The sequence below is a fragment of the Limulus polyphemus genome, unplaced genomic scaffold, assembly GCF_000517525.1.
Source record: "Limulus polyphemus unplaced genomic scaffold, Limulus_polyphemus-2.1.2 Scaffold744, whole genome shotgun sequence".
Taxonomy (NCBI): domain Eukaryota; kingdom Metazoa; phylum Arthropoda; class Merostomata; order Xiphosura; family Limulidae; genus Limulus; species Limulus polyphemus.
The window spans coordinates 104,941-129,254 of record NW_013666354.1 but is presented as its reverse complement, the minus strand read 5'-3'; the positions used below and the strand labels follow the sequence as shown (position 1 = coordinate 129,254).

At 29.5% G+C, this 24,314-nt stretch overlaps 1 protein-coding gene across 5 annotated transcripts in view; it reads right to left on the bottom strand.

Moving 5' to 3' along the window:
• Nucleotides 1–62: 62 nt before the first annotated feature.
• Nucleotides 63–24,314, bottom strand: part of LOC106460292 (G kinase-anchoring protein 1-like) — a 29,739-nt gene continuing 5,487 nt past the window's right edge. For 2 of the 5 annotated variants that reach the window (XM_013919982.2, XM_022386984.1), the window contains exons 2-11: nt 19,801–20,018; nt 18,985–19,125; nt 16,666–16,743; nt 13,071–13,221; nt 11,815–11,954; nt 11,376–11,477; nt 11,065–11,128; nt 7,682–7,752; nt 6,034–6,111; nt 63–3,198 (exon numbers count right to left, since the gene is read on the bottom strand). In XM_013919982.2, the coding sequence (XP_013775436.1) occupies nt 3,157–3,198; nt 6,034–6,111; nt 7,682–7,752; nt 11,065–11,128; nt 11,376–11,477; nt 11,815–11,954; nt 13,071–13,221; nt 16,666–16,743; nt 18,985–19,125; nt 19,801–19,992 (1,059 nt within the window). In that variant the 5' untranslated portion in view covers nt 19,993–20,018 and the 3' untranslated portion in view covers nt 63–3,156. Of the gene's footprint in view, nt 3,199–6,033; nt 6,112–7,681; nt 7,753–11,064; nt 11,129–11,375; nt 11,478–11,814; nt 11,955–13,070; nt 13,222–16,665; nt 16,744–18,984; nt 19,126–19,800; nt 20,019–23,744; nt 23,819–24,314 lie in introns of those variants that run through there. The other 3 variants (XM_022386986.1, XM_013919983.2, XM_022386983.1) reach the window with 2 other exon arrangements.

Here is a 24,314-nt window from a genome sequence, read left to right as displayed (position 1 = left end):
TTTATTATTGTATATGGAACATTTTCTTTGATTCTACTTAAAACTCTACTCACACAGGTGACTTCAGCAATATAAAATACTGGTATTTATATTCAACTCTATACAAAACTTTTACATTTCCGTATCCCTCTGGAAGACAACACATAGAACAAAAAATCTTAAGTGGGATTAGTGAATAATAAACATAAAAACTCACTACATTCAAAATCCCTAATGGATATTTATTTATGTTTTGAAACTTCTCTAAAACATTAATCATTTTAAACTAACAAGCTGCTTTGCAAAAACACAAGCATCTAAAAACATGCCTATATAATTTTTTTTTTAACTTCATGGTCAAGTGCTAAATTTACAGGAACATTCTCTTGGAATACATAAAAATATCAAAGTAAAAGTTTAATTATATGTGAATTTTTAAATCTCATGCAGTCATACAAATTAAGGGATGAATAATTATACAGAAATACATTTATAATGGAAAAAAAGTGCTATATTTCAACTTTTATTTTTTGGTGAAAATAACTGGTTTTTATCTGAAGTATTTAGATTACACAAAAATGTACTAAATTGAAAATAAAAAAGGTATCAAGAATTACCTGCTATGCAGCATTCTACTGTAACTTTTTGTTTTATTTTATTTAATTTACAGTACTTTGCTAATTATTTTTTTAAGACCAATACCTTCTCTCTTATTTATTAGAAGATACAAATAACTCTTGAAAAAACATTGAACAAATTACAATCAAACTGAACTTTTCAATTTTTTCATATCTTTAGTTTCTAAATCAATACGAAAAAACTTTATTCCATCATCTTATAAAACTGACAACATTTCAGTTATGTAACGTTACGCTTATTGATATTTTATGCATTTTTTAAATCAAAACAGGAAGTTTTGGTTTAAAGGTTTTGATTTGCAAAAAATGTATTAGGATAAAACATGAAATGTTAGGATTTTATTCTTATAAAATACATTTGCACAATAACCTTTTTAAATGGCATATTTAATTATAAGGTACATAGTCATACAGGAATTAATTAATGTTTATTTTCTTTTGTAAAACTATTTATCTATAAAATTTTAATATTCTTGTGTTATCATGTAGTAAACATAAAAATGTTAATTAGTAAAAACCAGAAAACCTGCTTTTAATCTCAAATTTGAATAGTAGGATTAAAAAAAAGGAAAATATTAAGTGAAAATAATAAACTTTCATTATTTCACAAAATCAAAAATAGTGTAAAAATAGAGCAGACTTATAGTTCAATTCAAAATGAACTTAAAATTTATATTTTAAGGTCTGTATACCTTGCCATACTAGTCCAATCTTGTATCAAGTACTTTCTTGGTCAGTGGAGTTATGAATTTAACACAAAGTCAATATCTACATATAGTTAAAACAGTTGGAAAGGGAGCATGTTTCCCTTTTCGTAACAACATTATCAAATAAGCAGCTGATGTTTTTAATACATGCTAATCATTTAACTGAAATATTATAATAATATATTGTCTAATAACTTACATAATGATAAGTCTCCAAACTAAAAGGAACATTTACATTTCAGCTATCACCAGGCTTCTATACAAAGAATGAAGAGAACTCCATGATTGTATATTATGTTAAGATACTTTTTGAAGGATGAAAAATCAAAGAGAACTGGCTACTTTAATTTCATACCTTCGAGTTGTGCTAACACGTACATATTATTTCAAACCAATACTGCAAAATGGCAACAATTACCTGCCAAAGGTCATTAATCCAGTGGCAAAACAAATTTTATCTACAAGTTTTCAAAATGAATTCTGTGATTTTAAATATGCCAAAAGATAAAATAATAAATTGGAAACTCTAGTTTCTATGATATTAAAATGTTTGAAATTACACTATTCATAATGTATGACAGGCTTTTTTTTTCACATTATGCAAACATTGAACTTATCAAATATGTAATACTTTACTATACTCCATAATTTAGCTACATACATTTAATGCGAGAGAAACCTTGGCATGTTGCTCAAAATGCCAAGATATATACGTACAAAACTTTGTTATTCAACTGTTTTACATTATTAATTGTTACTTGTATTATCAGGATGTTAAAATCATTACAAAATGTCTCTTAAATGAATCACAAATCTTAAGACATTTTGAAATTTCTGAGGCACAATGAAAACCCAAATTTATATATATTAAAAACAAAAAATTATTTTTTTTAAATATCTGCATAAGGGTATTCTTAAAGATGTACAACCATTTCTTGTTTTTTTATGCAGTTCTTGACTCTTAAAGGTTGTATATCCTTAATTTATCCAGTGATTTATTTTTGTAACCTATCACAAAACACAAAATTTTTCAAGTTCACACAGTACAAAATTAACTGCTAGCAATAGCACCTTAACCCACAAAACAATTGTTTATATTATTTTGACCTACAAAGCATTTTATTCCTAATAAACATCTTCAGATATTCTAATTAATATATAGAAAATCATTTAAAGAAAAATACATTTATTTACTAAAATCTGTCAGTCGAGGAAAATCATATGCAATGTAAAAGAAAAAAAAAGTTTCTTTAAACAGATAGATGGATTTAATATTATCACTTAAAAAAACTTTTAAGGGAACATTTAAACATTATGTCACACTTTCTTGTGTGTATACTTTTTTTTTCAGTTTGTGTATTTTTAACAGTTCTTTTCTCTGCATTTGAGATTCCCTCAAGAATCAGTTTAAATAAAGACTTTTTCAAACATGTAAAGGATTTTGATATTAAATACTGTACTGACTACATTCAATAATTAAAAGGGAGAGCATAAGTTCAATTTCCTAGAGATTCTATCCATTTTACAATGTTATTGACAACAAAGGATCTCTGCAAATCTAACATTTAGTAAAGATGAAAGGTTAAATGTAAAGTGCAATATCCCAGTTTTATTAACCCATAATGTCTTTGAATAAAAACTGTACTGCACTTTCTATCTGAATTATTATGTGACATAATACTTGAATATTCCCTAGCTATGCATTTATATGTAACATATACCACGACAAAAATGACTATGAAACTAAGAAGATATGAAAATGGAGTTGTGATCCTCTGTGAAAACCTTACGGAAAGAGATCTTTACAAAGGAACCTCTCTAATGATTGTACTTTACTTGGAATCCTTACGCTCCTTGCTTTCTCGTTTATTTCCCTGATAAAAGCACAACCTCAGATTCTTAAAATATTTAAGAACAGTTCACAACAATTTGACAGTAAAAAAAAAATGGAATAACTTAACTTTATTATAGAAAACAATTGTAATTGTTCTATTGAAATAACTGATTTTTTGATAGATTATTATACTTATTCAATCATAAACAGACAATGTGCCAAACATTATATGCAAGTTACAAGAAAATATACACTGAAAGTTAAAACAATGTGACTGGTTCAGCTAATATTATTAATCTAAGTTCTGACAGTCTTCAAAAAAAGTATTATATATTAATTTCATAAAGTCTACAATGATATATTTCCAAATCATGTTACATCACTGTATGCCCAAGTCAAAGAAAGGTTAATTCTCATTTAATCTATATAATAGTGAAAGAATAGTAGCAGTTACAGAAAGAAAACATTTTATTACTTCATCATAGCCTTAAAATTATAATACATGTGTGTTTATATGTATATATATATATATATATATATGTATATATATATACCTTTAGAAACAACTATAAAAAAATTCTTACTGATGAAAATATGTACAGAAGATATCAAATATTGGGAATTTAAAAACTTGCAAATTGGGATAGTAAACGAAGCTGGAGATACTGTAGACTATTTACTCAAGCTACAAATCACTATTCTGACTCCATGCTGTTAGCTAGAATTACATTTGGTGGAGTCAAAATAGCGATTTGTAGCTTGAATAAACAATGTCTACGGTATCTCCAGTCTTGTATGCTAACCTTTTTTACTGTCCCTATTTGCAGGTTTTTAAATTCACAATTTTTTTTATCTTGTGTCTCAAACCTTAAGCTTGTTTGTTTACTTTTTTGTGACTGCATTTTCACTTTAAGCTAGCTATCTTGTTTCTGTATTTTTTTATATCCATCATGGACATAAATGTGTATAATAGCACTACTGTCCTATTTGAAACAGTTTAATGAAATACTGGCTTCATGCAGATTGGATGGCTATTGCTCTTGATATAATTGTCACAATGTTATATTTGATTGTGGTACTGTATGTATGATCACTATTATGCATGGTGATCAACATACCGCATGTTATGTATATGCTTGTAAAATATATATAGCTAGTATATTTATATCCTGTAGCTATATGGGGAATCTGTAAACACTAGATTGAAAAGACTAATGAACTATATTGGAATGGTGCATGGGCTGAATTTTGTAACCGCATGAGTTTTATACATAAATGCAATGCATATTGGCTAGTATTTATATCTATATACAAGTTGTAATAAATAGCCATATGAATTATTCAAGTTATTTACATGCATGCATATATATTCAGTGCAAATATAAGAAAATGTGTGATAATATAATAGCATATGTATAGAAATAAGCACTTTTAATATTTTTTTATAGTTGCTATATTTCCTCCTCTCAGCTGGCCATAGTAAGGCTGGTCATGATTTTGGTGCAGTTTGCCAGATTTACTCTTAAGAGTGACATTCTAGAAGGTCGAAAATGCATTAATTAACAATTACGAGTTGATTTTATTAATCCCCCCCCCCTCCATTTCTGATGGAGTTTGAGTTGTGACACTTCTACGACCCTCTTCCACTGTGATGACCCTAGACTCTGGTGGGCTGTCGCTGGTGCATACTATATCTGAAACTAATTATTTTCTAAATAAAATGTATAGGTATAAAACTTCTGCCTCACTTTTACTCGAAATCTCCATCTCCTGCCCGCACGATTTTTGCCACTCCTTATAGTTAGTTTCATTGATGGCTACTCTATCTGCAGTATCTATAAAATTTGCAATCAGGAAGTGTGGGCTATAATTTGACACTTAGGATCAGCAATCACAATGATTGCCAATCCGATCCTTCAAACTGAGCTTGATGCTATTTTTTAAACTGTGGCTTAAAGATATCTGTTGGGAGACTAGCTGATATGATTCTTGATGATTTACTGTAACTATTGACTATACGATCGCATTAGTTCAAGGGGTAAAAATTTAAGCTGCAGCTGGAAATTGTCATGGAAATTTGTTTGAGAATATATTAAGCATTTATAGTTCCTGTGTAAATAAATTCTGTATATATAATACATAGCAATGGGCATATATATGCCTAGACTAAGACACAACCCCCACTAAGTGCATATAACATTTTACCAGTAGAAAAGCAGCCTTTTCAAATAAAACATCGCTTTAACTAAGCCTTCATGTCTTTATAGAAGTAATTATTCTATGAAAGTGTGTAATAAAATTTAATGTGTATTTTTTTTTTTTTATCACTCCTTCACTTCATACATAATATATGGGTTGGCTCCATAAAGACACCAACTGTATAGTGTACAAAGCATTGAGTACCTACATTTTACAGTCATCTAATGTTCATCTATTATTGGCTGGTAATTACAGTTTCACCCTGTACTTATGCTTCTTAAAGGAACACCAGATATTTGTAAAAAAAGCTAACTTCAAGGGGTAATGACAACATTGTTTACACTAGAATTATGACTTTTTTATCTATGAAAAATATAGAAATAACTTAAAAAGTACCTTGTGCAATGATGCATTTAGAAATATTGCCCAGGTTTAGTTGTAATACTCATGCCCGTTTTTGCTGTAGGCAAATAAATGATAATAAATTCTGAATCAATAACAAATACTTTAACAAGTGAATATCAGACCATCATTTTAGTCATTCATAAAGAAGGTAGAGAGGAAATACAGGCCTTGATACAACATATAATGAAATGCAATATATAACCTTCATATATATATATATTTTTTTTTTAATAAGAAAGACTTGAGAATTTAGACATAATAAAAACATTACCTGGTATTTTCTTAACTCAGTCTGGAGTGCATGTACTTTTGATCGTTCCTGTTCCAATGATGCTTTTAAGTCTGATATCTGTAATATTGAAGGCAGAATTATTCTTTATAAGCCCTGGTATGAAAAGAAAACGTGAAATCTATAACCTCAAGGTTCAAAATCACCTCATACATACTTTGCTTAAATACTTACAACTGTTAGTAAGTTAAGGATAATATAAAGGATTATTGTAGAACTTCTAACTTTACTTTCCACTCAGACTGTGTCATTCAACTGGTCTGAAGGTTTGATAAACTTAAAATCAAATAGCTTACTACAATCCCAGATTACAACTTGAAATATTTAAATACGGTATGTGTTAAGTTCTGAAATTATAAAATGAATTACTTCAGCTCACTGTGATTTCAATTAAGAGGATATTTCATTTTTGCTATTATGCTAATTACATATACTTTAGACATAAAGTGAAGTTTTCTACAGAAATTTTTTTTCTACAACAGTGATATATTAGCCTTAAATATGTTCTTTTTCTTGTCTATTTCTTTTAAAAACTTAAGAAAATTAAGGCCATTTTCAATATAATAACATGTTTGTTTTACACCTATAAGACATACTTAAAAGTTATTGTTAATGGTTTGAACCTATCTAGAAAGATTTTAGACAACAAACGTTATTCATAAATTTATTGGCCAGATACAGTCCATTAACAATGTTTTTCAAGTATAGTCTCCTGTGCTTAAACCTTCTCTCAAACAAGAAACTCCAAGGCATTATTTTTCTTAAATTCAACAGTCTATTACTGATAAAATTATTGAAAGTGTACACAAGAAAAATAAGAAAAGATCTGTTTAACCGAAACATGCAGTACAACATTATTTAAAATAAAGTTTTTAGATGTTACTGAGCATTGGACTGCATTTACAAGACTTAGTTCATTATCATGAAAGGAGAAAGTGTATTAGAACATTACATTCAACTTAGAAGAATTACTAATCTGACTGATTCTAATGATCTTACTAGTCTGAAATACTCACAATTTCATAAAATCAAAACCAGTGACATGCCATGATTTTTTTAGCATGGCATGCAACAGCTTTTTAGATGACAGTTAAAAACATTTTACTTTTAATTGTGCACTTTATATATATATATATATATATATATATATATATAAAGATTCCTTATTTGAGATTTTAAGGCTAACAATGATTAAATTAATAGTAATATTGCAGTTTATGATGTATTTTCCTTTTACTTATAAGTATTAAATGCTCAAGAATTGAACACCTTTACTTACACCTATATAATTCCTTAAAAGTTTTCCCATTTTTGTATTTAAATATTTTATTTTGTGAAGTAAATAATTTTGTTTGGAAAATGTTAAGAAACTAACTCCCCAGAGTTAACTGTAATTCCTTAAGAGTTTTGTACTGTGTGTAAACAAGACTTGGTTTGTTTGGCATGGCGACATGATGTGGTGTGCGACAAATCAATTACAAGTCAATTCCTGGACATGCACTGCATACATAGACAGCATGCTACTGGCCAAAACTGACATCTTCAGTTGAAATTGTTCCAGGAAAATGATCTAGCAAGTATACACAGTTTAAAATGGTGTCAATAATACAGACAAGGATGTAATGTTTACCTCTTCTGTGAGTTCATCTTTAACTTGTGTTATCCGTTCTACTTGTACTAATATCTCTGCTTTGTCTCTCACTGTGAACAAGAAACAATTTGTAGATATATAAAGATAACACACTTAATTCAAGTGTTCAATTACACACAATAATACACATTTATTTTGTGTATTTAAAACACAATAGTTAATGAATAGCTCATAGTCTAGTTAAACAACATGCACGTATGACAAAAATGACTGTAATAATAACTTATCTTACTCACTAATTAATGTCATCTATTAATCTGATTATTAGACTAAGAAATCCATTAAGCAACGAAGTTGTGAAACACAGAAAATGTACTACCAAGCTTACAATGTACTGTCATTTTAAAGATTACTCCTTAATAAGCCACTATGGTAAAAATACTGGTTGCTTAAATGAAATGCCTGGAATCACCAGCATCATTTTGTGGGACACTTTGCAGTTGCTCTGCATGTAGGCTCACAAAAAAACTCACTTTGGTTATAACTCCTAATATGAGCCATAACATTTTTTTTTATATACATCTGCTTTAATCTTGACTTGGAACATTATCTTTAATGGTATACAAGTGCCAGACCTGCTTATTTCAAGTATTTCCCAAGATATATATTTAAAAGTGTCCCCTATTAATCTAGGTAAGTACCAGAGTAAATGACCAAATCTAAAATATTTTTGTTCTTTTCACTTACTACCTTACTGTCTACAAAGATGTATTATTAACTTGATCCATTAATATAAGGTGCAAATAAATATGGAAACATTAAGTAAACACCCATTCAAGTGCAACTAGCTGTTTAGAGCTCACAAAGGCTAGCTAACTTGGGTCAAAAGGAAACAATTTTAAGGCTTTCTTGCATACAAATTTTCTAATGGTAAAAAGGATCTAAAAGTTTGTGTATAAATGGTAAAACATATCTGTGAAGTTTTTAAGGTAGTCAAAATTTTATTATATATTTGTATTTATACTGAGGATTAATTGTTCTTCATAAAAAATGATGTTCCAAGTCTTGAAATGCCCTTGGAACTATTATTTTCATTACCATTCTTGCTCAGTCTGATGGCTATGATTACACTCTTATTGTTTAACATTGAAATTTTCATTGTAACAAACTTCTGCTAAAAGAATGTGAAGTTAATCTCAGACCACACATCTGAACAAATTTGAATGAGGTTCTTTACTGAAGAGGGATATCAGTACCATGAACATGCTTAAGCAGAACAAAAGTCCATAAGAGCAGTATTCAAATACTTGACAAAAATATGTTCAAATGGGTTTGCTATGATTCCAGTTTTTCCACAATCTTTTTCATGAAAAAAACACTTTGATTTTGAGGTGTGGCTGGAAGCATACGAGACTTCATCAACTTCATATTCTTGTTTTTTACCTTGTTAACAGTACCAGTAGATATGCTCCGATTTTTGAGGTCAGGGGGTATTCTTTCATAACCAAAGCTTTCACTTTGCAGATGTGAGCATTGCTGTGAATTAAGTTATAATGTAGTTTAGGAACTTTGCTGACCTATACACTCCGTTGTGTAAAGTTTTGGTTTTCATAGAAAAGTCTCTCTTCTTTGAAATGCACCCTTTGGATCTACTTCATTTAAAAATCTCACAAAAATCCTTCCTTAGAAAGGGCTGTGACAGAAACTTCCTGTCATAACTCTGTATGAGGCAGTATTGCACTGTTGAATAGGTTGGGAATTCACCATGAACCAAATATAATATTCATTTCACTTTGCTCATAACCTAACAGTGACTACAATAGAATCTGAAGTCTCAACAATCTGCAATAACAGTACTTAAGGTTTCAGTTAATTATACACGACACTACAATCTATCAATCTTGTTTGCCAATTACTTGTAAAACACCTTTGGTTTTTAAGAGCCATTAATGACTAAAATACTGAACACTCTGTATACATGCTCAATCATTTTGACCTACTATGTATCACCAAGACACTATATGTACAATAACTCTGAATGTACTTGGTGTACCTTTATGAAGTTTAGCAAGGCTTTAGTAATGATAATTTTTTATTAAAGACTTGTCTGTGAATTTATGAAGCCTTTACCGAGTCAATCTGAGTGAAAGGTGATTTTTATACAAAGAATAAAATACTCCTTTTCATTTTACATTTTTCTTACTTCATTTGCTTTACCTCTAGAAGCTCATAAATTAATTTCAAGTTTTCTTCAGTAAAACTTTATACTTTATCTCTTATTTTCTCTATCCTAAAACTAACCATACCAAAATCATAAAATGAATTGATAAAAATATAAAATCAATAATACCTACCTTTTTTCTAGAATAAATGCAGGTTATAGCAAACAGTTCCAATTATTTACCAAAAGAGCTTCAGCTATGTAACCTTTTCACATTTGCTTTCTTTAAATTTTTTTACTTTACAATACCTCTTAAGTAGATGACAGACAATTAATCAGAGCAAGAGAAGTTTGTATAAACAACTGATGAAGTTATAATCATTACACAGTTGGCTAGAGCTTATCTCGTGAAATTTTTCATTTAACTTTTGTTATTTAACCTAACGTTTCTAATGTTTACAAAAAAGCACATGAAAAACAAGAAATTCTGGACTTGCATTAGAGCTGAAGCCTATTTCAGTAATTTGTACTGAAGAGCATGCTTCCTTATTACTGGTTATTTCATACTATATTGGTTGTCCACAAAATCATTACTGATCCTTTTAAATATACATTTTAGTACACAAAAAATATATCAGGCACTAGAATAAAATGTAGAATAAAACTATTATAATTAACTGGCTTTCTAAGCTATACATAGGTTAGAAACATTCTATTAACTATTCAGAGCAAAAAAACATGATGACAAACAATGAAATTAAAGCTATGTCTCCTTACAGGCAACAAAATGAAACAACCATATAAGGAAACTTATAAAAAATAAGCTGCACTTTCTGTTGGTTATAATTAATCCAATAGAAATGTAAGAGAATTACCAACATATCTTGAAAAAACAGAATAACACGGAACAGATATGTCAATTTAGTCTTCACGTTTTTTATACCTTAGTAAAGTGGACTTGTCAATATCTATAGTATGTGTTTCTAAGTAACTGGACACTCAGAAAATCATATAAGGGTAGAAAAAAAGCTAAAATGGGCAATTTAGACTTGACACAGAAAAGTGAAGACTGATGACAGTTAATTTCAACAGGAAATATTTAAATAAATTTAGATAAATTTAAAATATGAATTATAAACTAAATTTTGATACCAAGCTTATTGACATACATTTATAACAAAGTTGTTTATTTATATTTTAAATGTAATTCTGAAAAAAAAAAAGAATGGTGGAATGCACACTTTGACTCTCCCATACTTACTTTCACCTTGAGCTAATATATGACAAAGTTTTTTGCATCTATGTTTCACTGTCTTCAGTTCTTCCTGTAACAAATAAATATAGTTACTAGTGGAAATACTGTAAAACCGATAAAACTTCTTGGTAATACTGTAAAAGTAAACTTACCAATGAAATTGTTAAAATAAGAAAATTCATTTAATAGTTTTATATTTTCTATGTTAACACTGAAAAGGATTACAGAACTATAAAACCTACTTTATTTCATTATAACAAAAAATTATAGGAGAGAATAATCAATTAATTATGGCACAACATATCACTTTAGTTCACCTTTGTCTTTTTCAATTCCTCTCCGAGCTCATTGATTTTTTTATCTTTTCTTTCAATTTCTTCTTGATGCTGAAGACTACGTGCATGCTCTGCTTGAAAATACTGCACAAGAAAAAAAAACTTTGCTTGGAGATGTTGTTTACGATTTCATTCAGAGACTACTACTACTACTGCTATACACATGAACAAATCAACTGATTAATTATTCATCCCTTCTAATGATAATATATATATTCTTTTCTTTTCTAATACTCCTTTGTAGAGTTCCATGAATTTATAAACATTACTCATGCAATAGAAGAGTTTCTCTACTAAACCATTCTTTGGTAGAACACCTAACAATTGTACAAAATAATGACCCATCCTTTCACATCGTAATTATGTTCATATCTGTTGAATCAAAAATTATTCATAATAAACCTTTTCAAAGCGTTTTTACCTCTGGACTCTTATAAGAACTTTGTCTGTGTTCTTTTGTAATAATTTTTTCTGCATCTTCTTCAATCTTTTCAAAGAAGTTAGTTTCCTCAGGTATAGGTGCTTGTTGATTATGAGTTGGACTTGATGAAATATCTCCACCTGTTTCAAAGAAAATCCAAGTTCCTATTTTTCTCTTATATTTTTCCTAAGATTATATTCTGTAAGAGCTTTAGCTGATTTTAAGACTCCTCTTTACTCTTACCCCAAAAAATATAACAATTAATTAAAAAACTCTCATCAGGTTCATAAAAAGTAGATTGAGTATATGTTATATCTTTATACTAAGAAAAAAAGTAAATGATCCAAAACCTCACATGCATAAATCTGATATTAAAATAAGCTGCAACAACTTACAAAATCTTTAAACTGGAATGTTCTAGGTATAAAGTGGCTTGAATTGTTTAATTGAAAAAAAAGTGGGTTAAAGGTCTCAAAATCGTTTTTGTATGAAAACTTTTAGAAGGTTGCTACAAGCAATAAGGAACAACAGTTGTGGTACATTTCACCATTACAACAAATAGTGCAACATTTCATCAGTCACGGTGTGGTCTGGTTATTATTCCTGTCTGCTCACTTTTCACTTTGCTCATTCAAAAATATGCAACTGATCTCCTTTTTAAATGCCTTGTAATCATAGAGGTAAAGTCTTGTTGTTGATGAAATTTTGTGCACAGCTACTAGAAGTTATCTACTCTAGTTGTCCCTAATTTTGAAGTGAGAGACTAGGTGCAAGGAAGCTGGTAAACAACACCCACTGCTAACTCTTGGGCTACTCTTTTACTAATGAATAGCAGAATTAACCATCATATTATAATGCCCCCACAACTGAAAGGGTGAGCATGCTTGGTGAAAAGTTTTGATCTTGTTACCTGCAGATTGAGAGTCGAGCTCTCAAACTACAAGGACATGTCAGGCCACTAAAGTCTTATCAACAGTTTTCAAAAACAAAAAGTATAGATAATTACACAAAACTATATATATTTGACAAGAATGTTTTATCTTGCAAACACTGAAGCATAAATTTTTAACTACGAGTTATGACTGTCACAAATCAAAATAACAGTGTCCAATTATTTTTCTTTTAATGAGTTAGAATTTGTTTCTTTACTATATAACCAAAGAAACTGTAAGGAACTGTAATTTATTTCACACAGAAATATGTATACTTGAATCTCAACAAAAGACACAAAACTTCCTCACAAAAATCTTGCTCACCTCCTTCCAACTGTTTAGGTAACATATTCTGAAACTGATCAAGGGTCATGGTAGATGTTTTATCTTTCTTTTGGCTGTTTTTCTTCTTTTTTTTTAATTCATGGCTACCATTTTTTTCTACTTCTGCATGCTTTTGGATGGCACTGTAGAACTAGACACAAGAATATTTTTTATCTATTTTTAAATAATGTCAAAAATAGAGGTTAAATTATATTAAATTATAATTAATCCCCACCAACAAAATTTCAATTGATCAGATGTTTGTTTTCATATAAAAACGTAAAGATGAAAACAAACATAAAATATTATTGAAGCTGGATTCAAAGTGTTATTACATAAGAAACTAGTTTTAAAAATTAAACATATTTAAGAAAATGTCCTTAGATCAATTTAAAAAGTCACAACAAATGACTTAGCCAGCTTTCACTTCCCCACACTGCTCAATTTGTTACATTATGAAAAACAAAACTTTATATTTCACAATACAATTTTCATTGCTTTCATGGAGTGGGATATTACAATAAATTTGTTTTAACTGACTGTTTTCAGATAAAATATGTGAGCTTACTAAGATTCACATGGGCTTTGCAAGGGTAATGTGCATCTAAAAAACAGATACTGAAAGCACACAAATAGTAGCTATATCACTGAAAAATACTTTATATTTAAATTTTATCAATAAACAAGATTTCTTTGCAATCTGGATTTTCTTTGACCCTTTTGGTAAAAGTGAATGGTACTTAGCAGCCTACTAGCACCACCAAACCTTACCAGAAACAAGTTTCAGAAACCTATTAAAGTTCTTCCTATCTCAAGTACTAGCTGAAACCTATTAAAGTTCTTCCTGTCTTAATTACTAGCTGAAACCTATTAACTCTTTCAGCACGGGCTTGCGCCTTGCGACCAACCTCGTGACCTTTAGTGCTTGTTATATTTTTCAAGCTATAACATTTAAATTAGTAAGCGTATGTTCACAACAATTGGCAGATTATCAGTAAATATTCCAAGGCTTTCAAACGCAAAATATCAGATTTTTTAATTAAGTCTTAAGGTTTGTTAAGCAATGTTTTTCTCATGTCTTTTTCTTTTCACACGCAGAATAATTTTCATTTTAAGATTAAAAATACTTTTATGCATCAAAAAATTTTCAAATTTCACATGTGAAATCTTTATAATGTCCAGATAGTTATCAAATGTTTCTCGAGAAAAAACTTTATATTTTATATGTTATTTTCACTAACAAATCTCTGTAAGGGTTCGGTTGATTGGACTGATCTTGTAACCACCATAAAAAATTAGGAAAGAAATATAAATTATGCCTTTTTTGTTCTAGAATGACTACAAATTATAATACAAAAACACCAATGTTTAGAATAAATAGCCGAAATCTCATAACATTTTACATTTATATATATTTATTATTTTTATTGTATTGACCTTTCAGCCATGCCTGGCTAAAAATACAGAAGTTACAATTATGTGGCACACGTGCACTTATGTTACCATATCCAATAATATAAAACTGACTTTTAGTCTTTACAAAGTGAACTGTCTTAGCTGTGTTTTAGTGGACTAATATTTTGTACAATACAGTAACATTTCAATTATTTACATTATTACTATTTACAAATAAGTTCTTAAACTTATTTTTATTAAAACATAGAACAGTTAATATAGAAGTAAAGCAAACAATTATCTCTTCTAGTTACAACCTTTGAACTTGTTTGCTGCATGTCGTAGGTTGCTAAGCCTTATAAGATTTTGCCCATGGAGGATGTGAAATAATTTTTTTTAGGTTTTATATATACATTTAAAATAACCAAAAATTATAAACTACTATATCAATAACAGAGAATTCCACTATAATTTATAAAGCTCAGTAACTAAGCTGTATTTGGGTCTAAGAAAATATATGCAATTTCGAGCAGACTAAAGACTCAACTTACCACCTTGAAGATTTGTATCAAAAGAACAAGATGATGTCATAATACTTGAAAATGGCTGAGAAAGCCACTAGGGGGACATTCAGAGCTTTTGATTGGTTATTCACATGTCATAGACAGAAGTAAGTATATATTGGAAAGAGGTTAGCGGGGCCACTATGTTTGATTCAGTACATCAGCAATATCTCAGCAAATAGAAAAGATAGGAGGTTCTTATTTTATATTATAGCTTTTCAATATTAGTAATTGGAGTTCCTAATTCATATGAAACTAAAGACTTTATATTTTGACATCAGAAACATCTAATTTGAATCATGTGACACACAAAAATCAATGTTTAGGTGTGTTTTTTAATATTTACTTTTAAATTAAGAAATTAAATAATGTATAATACTAAAATTTCAATTATAATCTACAGTTTGATAGAAACTTATTGATATAAATTCATAAAATAGTAGTTTAATAAGATTTTGAATATGAGTCAACAAATGCAATGACATGGCCTTTGACCCACGAGGAAAGGGTTAAAGTTCTTTCTGCCACACTTACTAGCTTATGGACTTCATTATAAGCCATAGAATACACATCATCATGTAAATGTTTCAGATTGAAAAGTTGAGGAAAATATTTTTTTTATTATCATAAATCAGCAACATCTCAAGAGTAAATGGTCAAATAATTTCACTTATTTTGTAGATTCTGTGTCATCACACTGTGGCCTACTGATTAAGACAACGCTTTCATATAACTTTATTTGGTTTTTGGTAAGAGCATTATTAGTGCTTCAGCATGTATTGCAAAAGGAGAATAATGTTTCATTTGACACATAAGCCTAAAAATCTATTTAATGTAACTTGTGTGCATATTTTTTATATATTGTTCTAACGAATTAAAAAGCACTCATCAAGAGCCCTGGTCAATGTCATTTTGTTTTTGTGTGTGTGCGTATATCTATGGCATATTACATAGTATTGGGAAACAACAAAAACTTTTAAATTTGTTTCTAAATTTTATTTTTGTATAAAGCAACAACTACTGTCTAGAACAATTTAAGTAAAGATAGTTTACTGAAAATTGGCACAGTTAAATGCTATCTAATTTCGGGATACAAAAATGTGCTTGTAAAAGAAATTCCACACTTTGTTAAGAATCACAGATTATAAAATAATCAGAGTCAGATTAAAATGCTTTTTCAGTGCAGACTCTTTAATCAAAATGTTTATTAGTAAATATTACTCAACCACAAAAATATATATGTATTTAAAGCATTAAGCAGTCATAAATTCAAATGCAAGTTGTTTTTAAAAAGAAGAAAAAAGAAACAAAGCTAAGGTTCCCAATTTTTTTTGTATAAATCTTAGTTTTGTGTTTGAAAACCCTTTACACATTGTTTCATGTTATGATATTTTTTGTTTTTATGCATCTTCAACAAATATATATTAAAATTCAATGTCACCTTACACATTAAGCATGCATCTGGCAAACAAATGCTATTCATATGTTCTTATTATATAGGTTGTAATTCTGTACAACTAAACTCTTTAGGGGACAAAAAAGCTCCAAATTTAAGTACCACTCCCAATAACAGATATTTTTTCTATAAATACACACAAGTTATAATGAAGAATTATTTTTCAATGTGTGTGCATTACCTTTTTTTTCTCTTCAAATTCTAGTTTACTTTGAAGCAGAGCTTCTTGCAAGTCTTGCTCATACACATCACACACAAACTGAAAATAAATAAATAAATAAATATTTATTTGAAAATCTTAAATGACATCATTAGTAACACTTTTTATAATAATTAACTACTACATCTGTGGAAATGTCATATTTATTTTTCAGGGGAACAGGACTGAACCTGAGATCTCTAGCACACTAGGCAAGTGCTCTACCAATTCAGTTAAAGGGGTAACCCACTAGGGCTTACTAGTAAGGCACTTTTTAACAACTCAAACTACTAAATTCTTCCATCTTTGGGCCTTATATTAGTTACTTCTAATCTTTCCATCTGCCATGACATTTACACAGGATGGATTTAAGTAATTCACTGATTTATGTCCAAACTATTTTCATACTGTGAAGGTCAAAAACCTTTGTGTTTAAATGTTTCCTTTTTCTTCTATATTTTTTTGTTTATGTGTTAGAAAAATTCTTTCTGATAGACTGGTGAATTTTTTTATATTCATAAGGGTATTAAATCTGCACTACAAATTCAATGAACATGACATCACTGACACGTCCAGTATACGACAAAGCTAGAGTTCAATCCCCTTCCCTGATACTAGAAAATGTTGCCTCTGAGACTGCTTTCTGTTATCTCCTCACTTAAAGTGGGCCCTTTGATCCACAGCCACATTAGGTTATGTCTCTGCTTCCTGCACATCCTGGACCTCAAATTACATCAAACCATTGTGTTCAAGTATAATGAATCCTTTAACTTCACAATATAGCTCTAATCACAAAAATCTTACTTTTAATTGGGCATCTGTCTTGGTAGTATTAGAAAAAATGTTCCAGAACAATCATACTTACTTTTAATGCAAGTATAACAAAACAGTAGTCCTGACCTAATTCTGCTAAGGGCAACTTTTCAATAAATATAAACAATTTAGTGCTTAATGAATTTTTGAGAAAAAACTTGTATTTGTTTTCCTCTAAGGACAATGCCATACAATCAAAAGAAAATAATCCCAAGTATTGTCCAAATGCTGTAAAACTGTGTTGAAATAAATATATTAGCAGTAGTATAAAGCCATTTCCTTTAAATAAAAGTACTAATTATTTCAGTCATACATAATTTGCATTCATGATATTGCATCAAGTAAGTTCTAATTTCTGTTCAAGTTTTAAGCCTAAACAATGATTTATTTACTTTATAATTACAATTTGTTACCTATGTAATAAAAAACATGTACAGTTATCAATATACTTAATGACTTTCCTATATTAGTATCATATGTAGTAAACAGATGATAAAATGCCTCGTTCATCGAAATACAGCATACTTACATTGCAACTGTATAATAGATTTTATTAGTTTTAGTTTATGTTAGCACAAAGCTACACAATGGGTTACTATTGTTTTGTCCACTATGGGGAATCAAACTCCAGATTTTATAGTTGTGTTTCAACTTATCATTGACCCACTCGGGGACATTAGTCTTTTATAAAAAAAATAAACAGTTCCCTACCAAGTAAATATGAAACATATTTTGACAAACAATAGGATAAATTTATAAATTAAATAAGGGTTTGTAAGAATCCAATTGCTAACTTTTCAATATATTCCTTTGTTTAAGGGACCCACTTAAACACTACGATGATTTAATATTCATTTTTGTGTTTCATAAATTGTTTCAGTGTTTGAAGTATTAAATACTGATAATGTTCAAGACCTATAATACAAGACATGAAAGAGTACTAGAAAAAATACAATGCTATTTTCTATTAATGAACTGTAATTTTTTGTTAAAAAACAACAAAAACATGTATTAGTATTGTTTTTATGTAACATAGTGAATACTGATGAAGAACTTGTTTTGTTAGTAAAAAAACAACTTGAGCTCAATAAAATCTTTGTTTTTCAGTGTTTTGGTTTATACCTTTCTTTGCATAAGGCATTTTCCAAAATTGGTAAAATAAACAGTCTTTCTGGTGCACCAAGTAATTTTTACTTGTAGAATAAAAACACATCTCATTTTCATGTTTTCTACAAAATAAATAACTACTACTTACACAGGCCAATAATAGAAAGTATTACAAATTAGTTTGATAATCCTAAGAAGTTATGAAAATACATCTTATAGTCAGTGTTGTGTGTATTTTACCTAATGTAATATACCATGAAAAAATTGACTCTGTGCAAATACAAAACGTATACCATTACAGTTGAACTACAATATTGCTCTCCAATCAAAGAACTGCTATTCATACAACATTAGATGTTAAGCACATTAGTCAGCTCTTACTTCATCGTCTTTTTTCTTCCATTCTTCCCATTGAGTATCATGCCCATCAGAACTGTGAGAGGAGTTGCGATTCCCACCCGAAGTCTGACCCAATCCTTTTCCTTTGTGTTTAATATTTGGACAAAATGCAAGGTTCTGAAGCTAAAATGAAATCAAAATCCCAAGATCATATCAAAGTACACTATAACCACTGGAAAAATGCAATCCTTTATTAAAAGTATCAATAATTATAAAAAGTAATCAATTAACTTAAATACAAAAGATATTCTTAAGCACTAGCTTTATGGGATTCCAAAACAAGCAGAAATTTGAAAAACGTTTAAGAAATTGCATTTATTGAAAGAGTGAATTGAACATATACAAATCACATATAGTGTAAACATACACAGATATTTACAAAAAAAGTGAAGAGGAAAAACAAACAATACAATTTTTGGTAAGGATTTGGAGAGTTCACTTTCTCCATATTTAATGTTAACTAATTTAATGCTTAACTGGATAATCCTTACATGCCAAAAATAAGATTTTAATAGCATCAGGTGATTTCATCTTGTGGTTAACATTTTTACCAAAAAGCCTCCATAGTTAGATGAGAAATACAAAATAAAGAGATTCATGAGAAATAATAGTTTTTTTAAAACTCTTACCCTTAATGCATCCAAGATTCAACAACAATTAAAATACAACTAAAAAAAAAAAAAAGAGTAAAAGTATTTCTTACGACTGAGCTTACAAAATTACACTTGATTTTACATTTCTACACTTTTTTTTAAGAAGACAGCTCTCTCTATGTGACTAAGTTACTTAAAATCTCACCTCATTTTTTTCAACATTATTATTTTTCTTCTTCTTTTTCTTCTTATTTTCATTAGTAGCTATCTTAGCACTATCTTTGGATTTGGTGCCTGAAGACGTTTTGGAAGCCTTTTGAAAACTGGATGTATTTTCTATTAGTTCATCATCTTCAAGCTTCAGCACAGCAAATCGAGATGCAGTAGCTACAGCCATGTTATGCAGCAAAACAGTATGATCTGCTAAATACAATCATGACAACTCCTTACATAGCTCAATATTACAAATAAAAGTACCTACTTCTGTTGAACTGGCTTGATTAGAAGATACAGATTCTTAATTAGGAAACCCGTATGTCAAATTACATTTTCCTACCTCATACATTACTCAAAAGAATATCAGCACTCATTCTTAAGCCTCTTTTTTTTTTTCAAATGTATAAACTTATTTCAAGCTCAGGGTATCCTTAGTAACCTAGACATTCTGTGACTGCAAGCTATTCAGATGACAGAAGAGTTTGTTTCTCTTTATTATTATTTCTTCATGTCTCTTTTGTATTATGTATTTGAATTATCTATGTGGACCCCAAACTATCACTGACCATCACTATACATGCAGTTTGCCCTATAACATACAAAACACATTTCTAAATGTTTATTTCACTATACAGGCTGTTATAGAGGATAACCCATCAAAGTAGTACAGTATCATCTGTCCGTTTGTTTATAACATCACTGTGCTAAACATGTATGCACATCTCTTTCCTCAACAAGTGAAACCTTGTTTGATAATTGTTGTAAATAACCTGCTTATTGGATTTCAAATCGATAGCCTACTATAAGGATACACTTGTGTCGGATCCTAGGTGACCCACAATGTACACTTTCCGTTTTCTTTGAGTTGAATTTTGCAGTATTATGGTAATCTCATCATATATTGGTGGATAATGACTTGAATATAGGAGTATAATAAATCTTTGGCATTTTTTTTATATATTTATATAAAGAATGGTTTAATACTATTTATCTGTATACTGGGAACAATGTAATTTTGTAATTTCTTGATTTGTCAACATATTTCCTCTAGAATATATATATTTTTATGTTGTTCACATTGCATGCTAACCCTGGTAAAAGTTGTAATGCAACTGGTTTTTGAAATTTCAATCCAGAGTTTACTATAATGGTAATTTTGTACTAGAGTTCAGTTGGACCCTAGGTGTTCCATGATGCAACAATTCAAAGGTGTGCTGATGAGGGGTTAAGCATAAAGCTACACAATGTGATAATTGTGCTGTGCCCACCACAGACATCAAAATCTGATTTTTAGTGTTATAAGTAGAGATGAGCAATTAGTGGTATTTGCTAATCAATGAAATGATGGCCCCATTAATCAATTACATTAAATTAATTGATTAGTACAGTGTTTCTCAAATCATGTTATGCACAAGAAAAAAATAAATAAATAAATAAAGGTAGTGAAGGGTGCTGCCAGCCAGTTGCCTTCCATTTAGCCAGTAGTAGAAAAATTAACAAAAATGTTGGCAGAAGGTACTGCTAACCAGTTGCCTTTTCTCTAGTCAGCAGTTCAAAAAAGAAAAAAAAAGTTGTCAGCATGCTGTCAAACAGTTGTTTCCTTCTCTCTAGTCACCATTTCAAAATCAGTGAAATTGGCAGATGGTCTTAATAGTTTAGCAATAAAAAGAAAGGTTGAGCAAGTTTGGTGGTGAAGGGAATCAAACCCAAGACAATTGAACCACAACCTTCCCATCCAAATCACCAAAGATTAACAAACTTTAAGTAAAAAAACAATTATAAGTTTAAAATTGGGCAGAGCACGGATGATCCATTATGTAGTTTTATGCTTAGGAACAAAACATATAATAATAATAATATTTCTATTACTTGGATAGTTGGAATAATCAAAAACAATAACAGTAAGAAACACCAATTTTGATTAGTTGGTTATTTTTTGTAACAATCAATTCAACAGTAATTTTGATTAATCAATTGTTGGAATAATTGGAAACTAATAATCAGAAACACTAATTATGATTAATCAATTTATTTATAATTTCACTTAATACAATTATCTACATAATCGCTCTTCACAGATAATCAATTAAGTCATCTAGCTTTGTGATGATAAAAGTCTAGAAAAGACTGATTAAATCTCTTTAAAATGTTTTCAATGTCACTTAACAAACTTCACATGGTGAAAATCTTGACTCAAACTTTTCAACATTTTTTAAAGATCTAACTGCTTATTCATATGAGGGTAAATGTGTTGATTTAGTACACTGAGATTTTCATTAGGATTTTGACAAATGCCCACATAAAAGTTTAGTAAAAAAACTATCTCTGTGGGTGTGGTGAATAAGTTAGCTCAATATTGATAAGGGAATTGTCAACAAATTGGTCAAGTATGCTGATGACACTAAAGCATTGTGTCTTGTTGGTTATGAAGAAGATGCCGGTGTTTTATTTAGAAAGGGATTTGGATCATTTGTCAAATTGGGCAAAGTTATGGCAGACGGACTTTAATTATGTCAAATGTAAGGTAATGCATATGAGCTACTTTAACTTAAACTATAAATACTACATTTATGGAAATCAACTCAATAGTAAATTTTAAAAATACCCAGAAACTCATGCACTTTTAAATAGTTGACTGGTTTTTTTTCAAAAGTGCCCGAGTTTCTGGATCTTTTGAAATCTACTTAATATTTCTGGTAAAAAATTCTGTCATCATGGCTGATGAACTTAATAATATTATAGAAGAAAGGAATCTTATTGGTTTGGTTGACAGTCTCTTATGCCTTCTAGGCCACTATCAGTTTCATTGCTAGTGGGAAAGCAAATAAGATTTTTGGTTGCATTTACAGGAATACTGAAGTCAATAGAGGTTGCCATTTCTTGGTAAGCCTCATTTATAGTACTGTGTTTAGCCTTGGGCTTCTTACTTTAAGAAGAACATTGAGTTGTTGGAATGGGTTTAAAGAAGGGCGAGTAAGATGATTTCTGAGACAGAGGTGGCTGTCATATGAAAAAAGGTTAAAATCCTAAAATTTATTTTCTCAAGAATGGATTTGATTGAAAAGTTTAAAATTATAAAGGGGATACGTGGGATTCATGCATCATCTTTATTATATTTAATGATATGAGTAGTACAAGTAGAATACATAAATTTAAAATCTGGCAGGGTAGAGATTTTTTGTAAATTAGGTAATTTTATTTTTTGAACAGGGTGGTTACCTTTGAAATATGTATGCTAACTGCCTTTAGAACTGGGTGATTAAATTGATTAATGAATATAACATATTGCTTATGAATGTTGATTAATGTAATGTAAAATAATCAACAAATTTAAATTATGATTAATTAAAATATTCAACCAATCACAAGTAGAATTTCCAATTATCACTGTTTTTGGTTCTTCCAATTATTCATGTAATCAAAATATTGCCATTAAGCTTTTAAACAAAAAGAGTACACAATGGATTCTCTGTGGTCTACCCACTGCTGGTATCAAAAACTCAATTTCTAGCATGCAAGATTTTTTAAAGCCATCTCATGTAAAAATATTCAATTAATTGTATGTAAGTGATTAATGAGCTCAACAAATAATCAATTAACAAATTATACTAATCACCCAGTTCTAAAACTTGCCTTCAAGATGAGTTTGATGAGTACTTTGAGAGTCAGGGCTGGATATAGGGCTGAAATGAATGGGACAGCCACAATAGTCAAAGAAGCCCCTTACTGTCCTTCAAATGTTATGTTAAATGTGTGATCGAAGTTACAATAGCCCAAACTCATTACCTTGTACTTAATATAAATTTTGACTGGACTCCATTAATAACAACTTGTGCTTCCTCCCATCCAGCCATCCTGCAAAACAATTAACTAATCTTTACTCAATGCCTACTGATGTGATTTTCTTAGCTAATCTTTCATGTAGTACCTTACCCAAAGTTTTTTGGAAATCTAAACACCCAAAATCCGCACACTTTCCATCATCCATATAAGCAGTATTCCACATCTTGAACAGTTGATAGATGGAAACAAGATTGAACAAGATGATTGCATTAATTCTGAGCTTTTTAAGAAAAATTGGGAAGTTTAAAGAATTTTCCATCATCCATATAAGCAGTATTCCACATCTTAAACAGTTGATAGATGGAAATAAGATTGAACAGGATGACTGCATTAATCCTGAGCTTGTTAAGAAAAAATTGGGAAGTTTAAAAAATAATAAGGCTCCTGGAACAGATAATATTTCCCCAATCATTTTGAAGGAGGTTAAAGATTGGATATGTTAGCCACTTGCTACTATTTTTTGTAAGTCTTTGAATAGTGGGCAGGTACCAGAGGATTGGAAGTTAGCTAATGTAACTCTCTCACACACACACTCACATATATATATATATATATATATACTATTACTACTACACACACTATTACTCTCTCTCTCTCTCTCTCTCTCTCTCTATATATATATATATATATATATATATAACGTAAGTAGTAGTACTACTA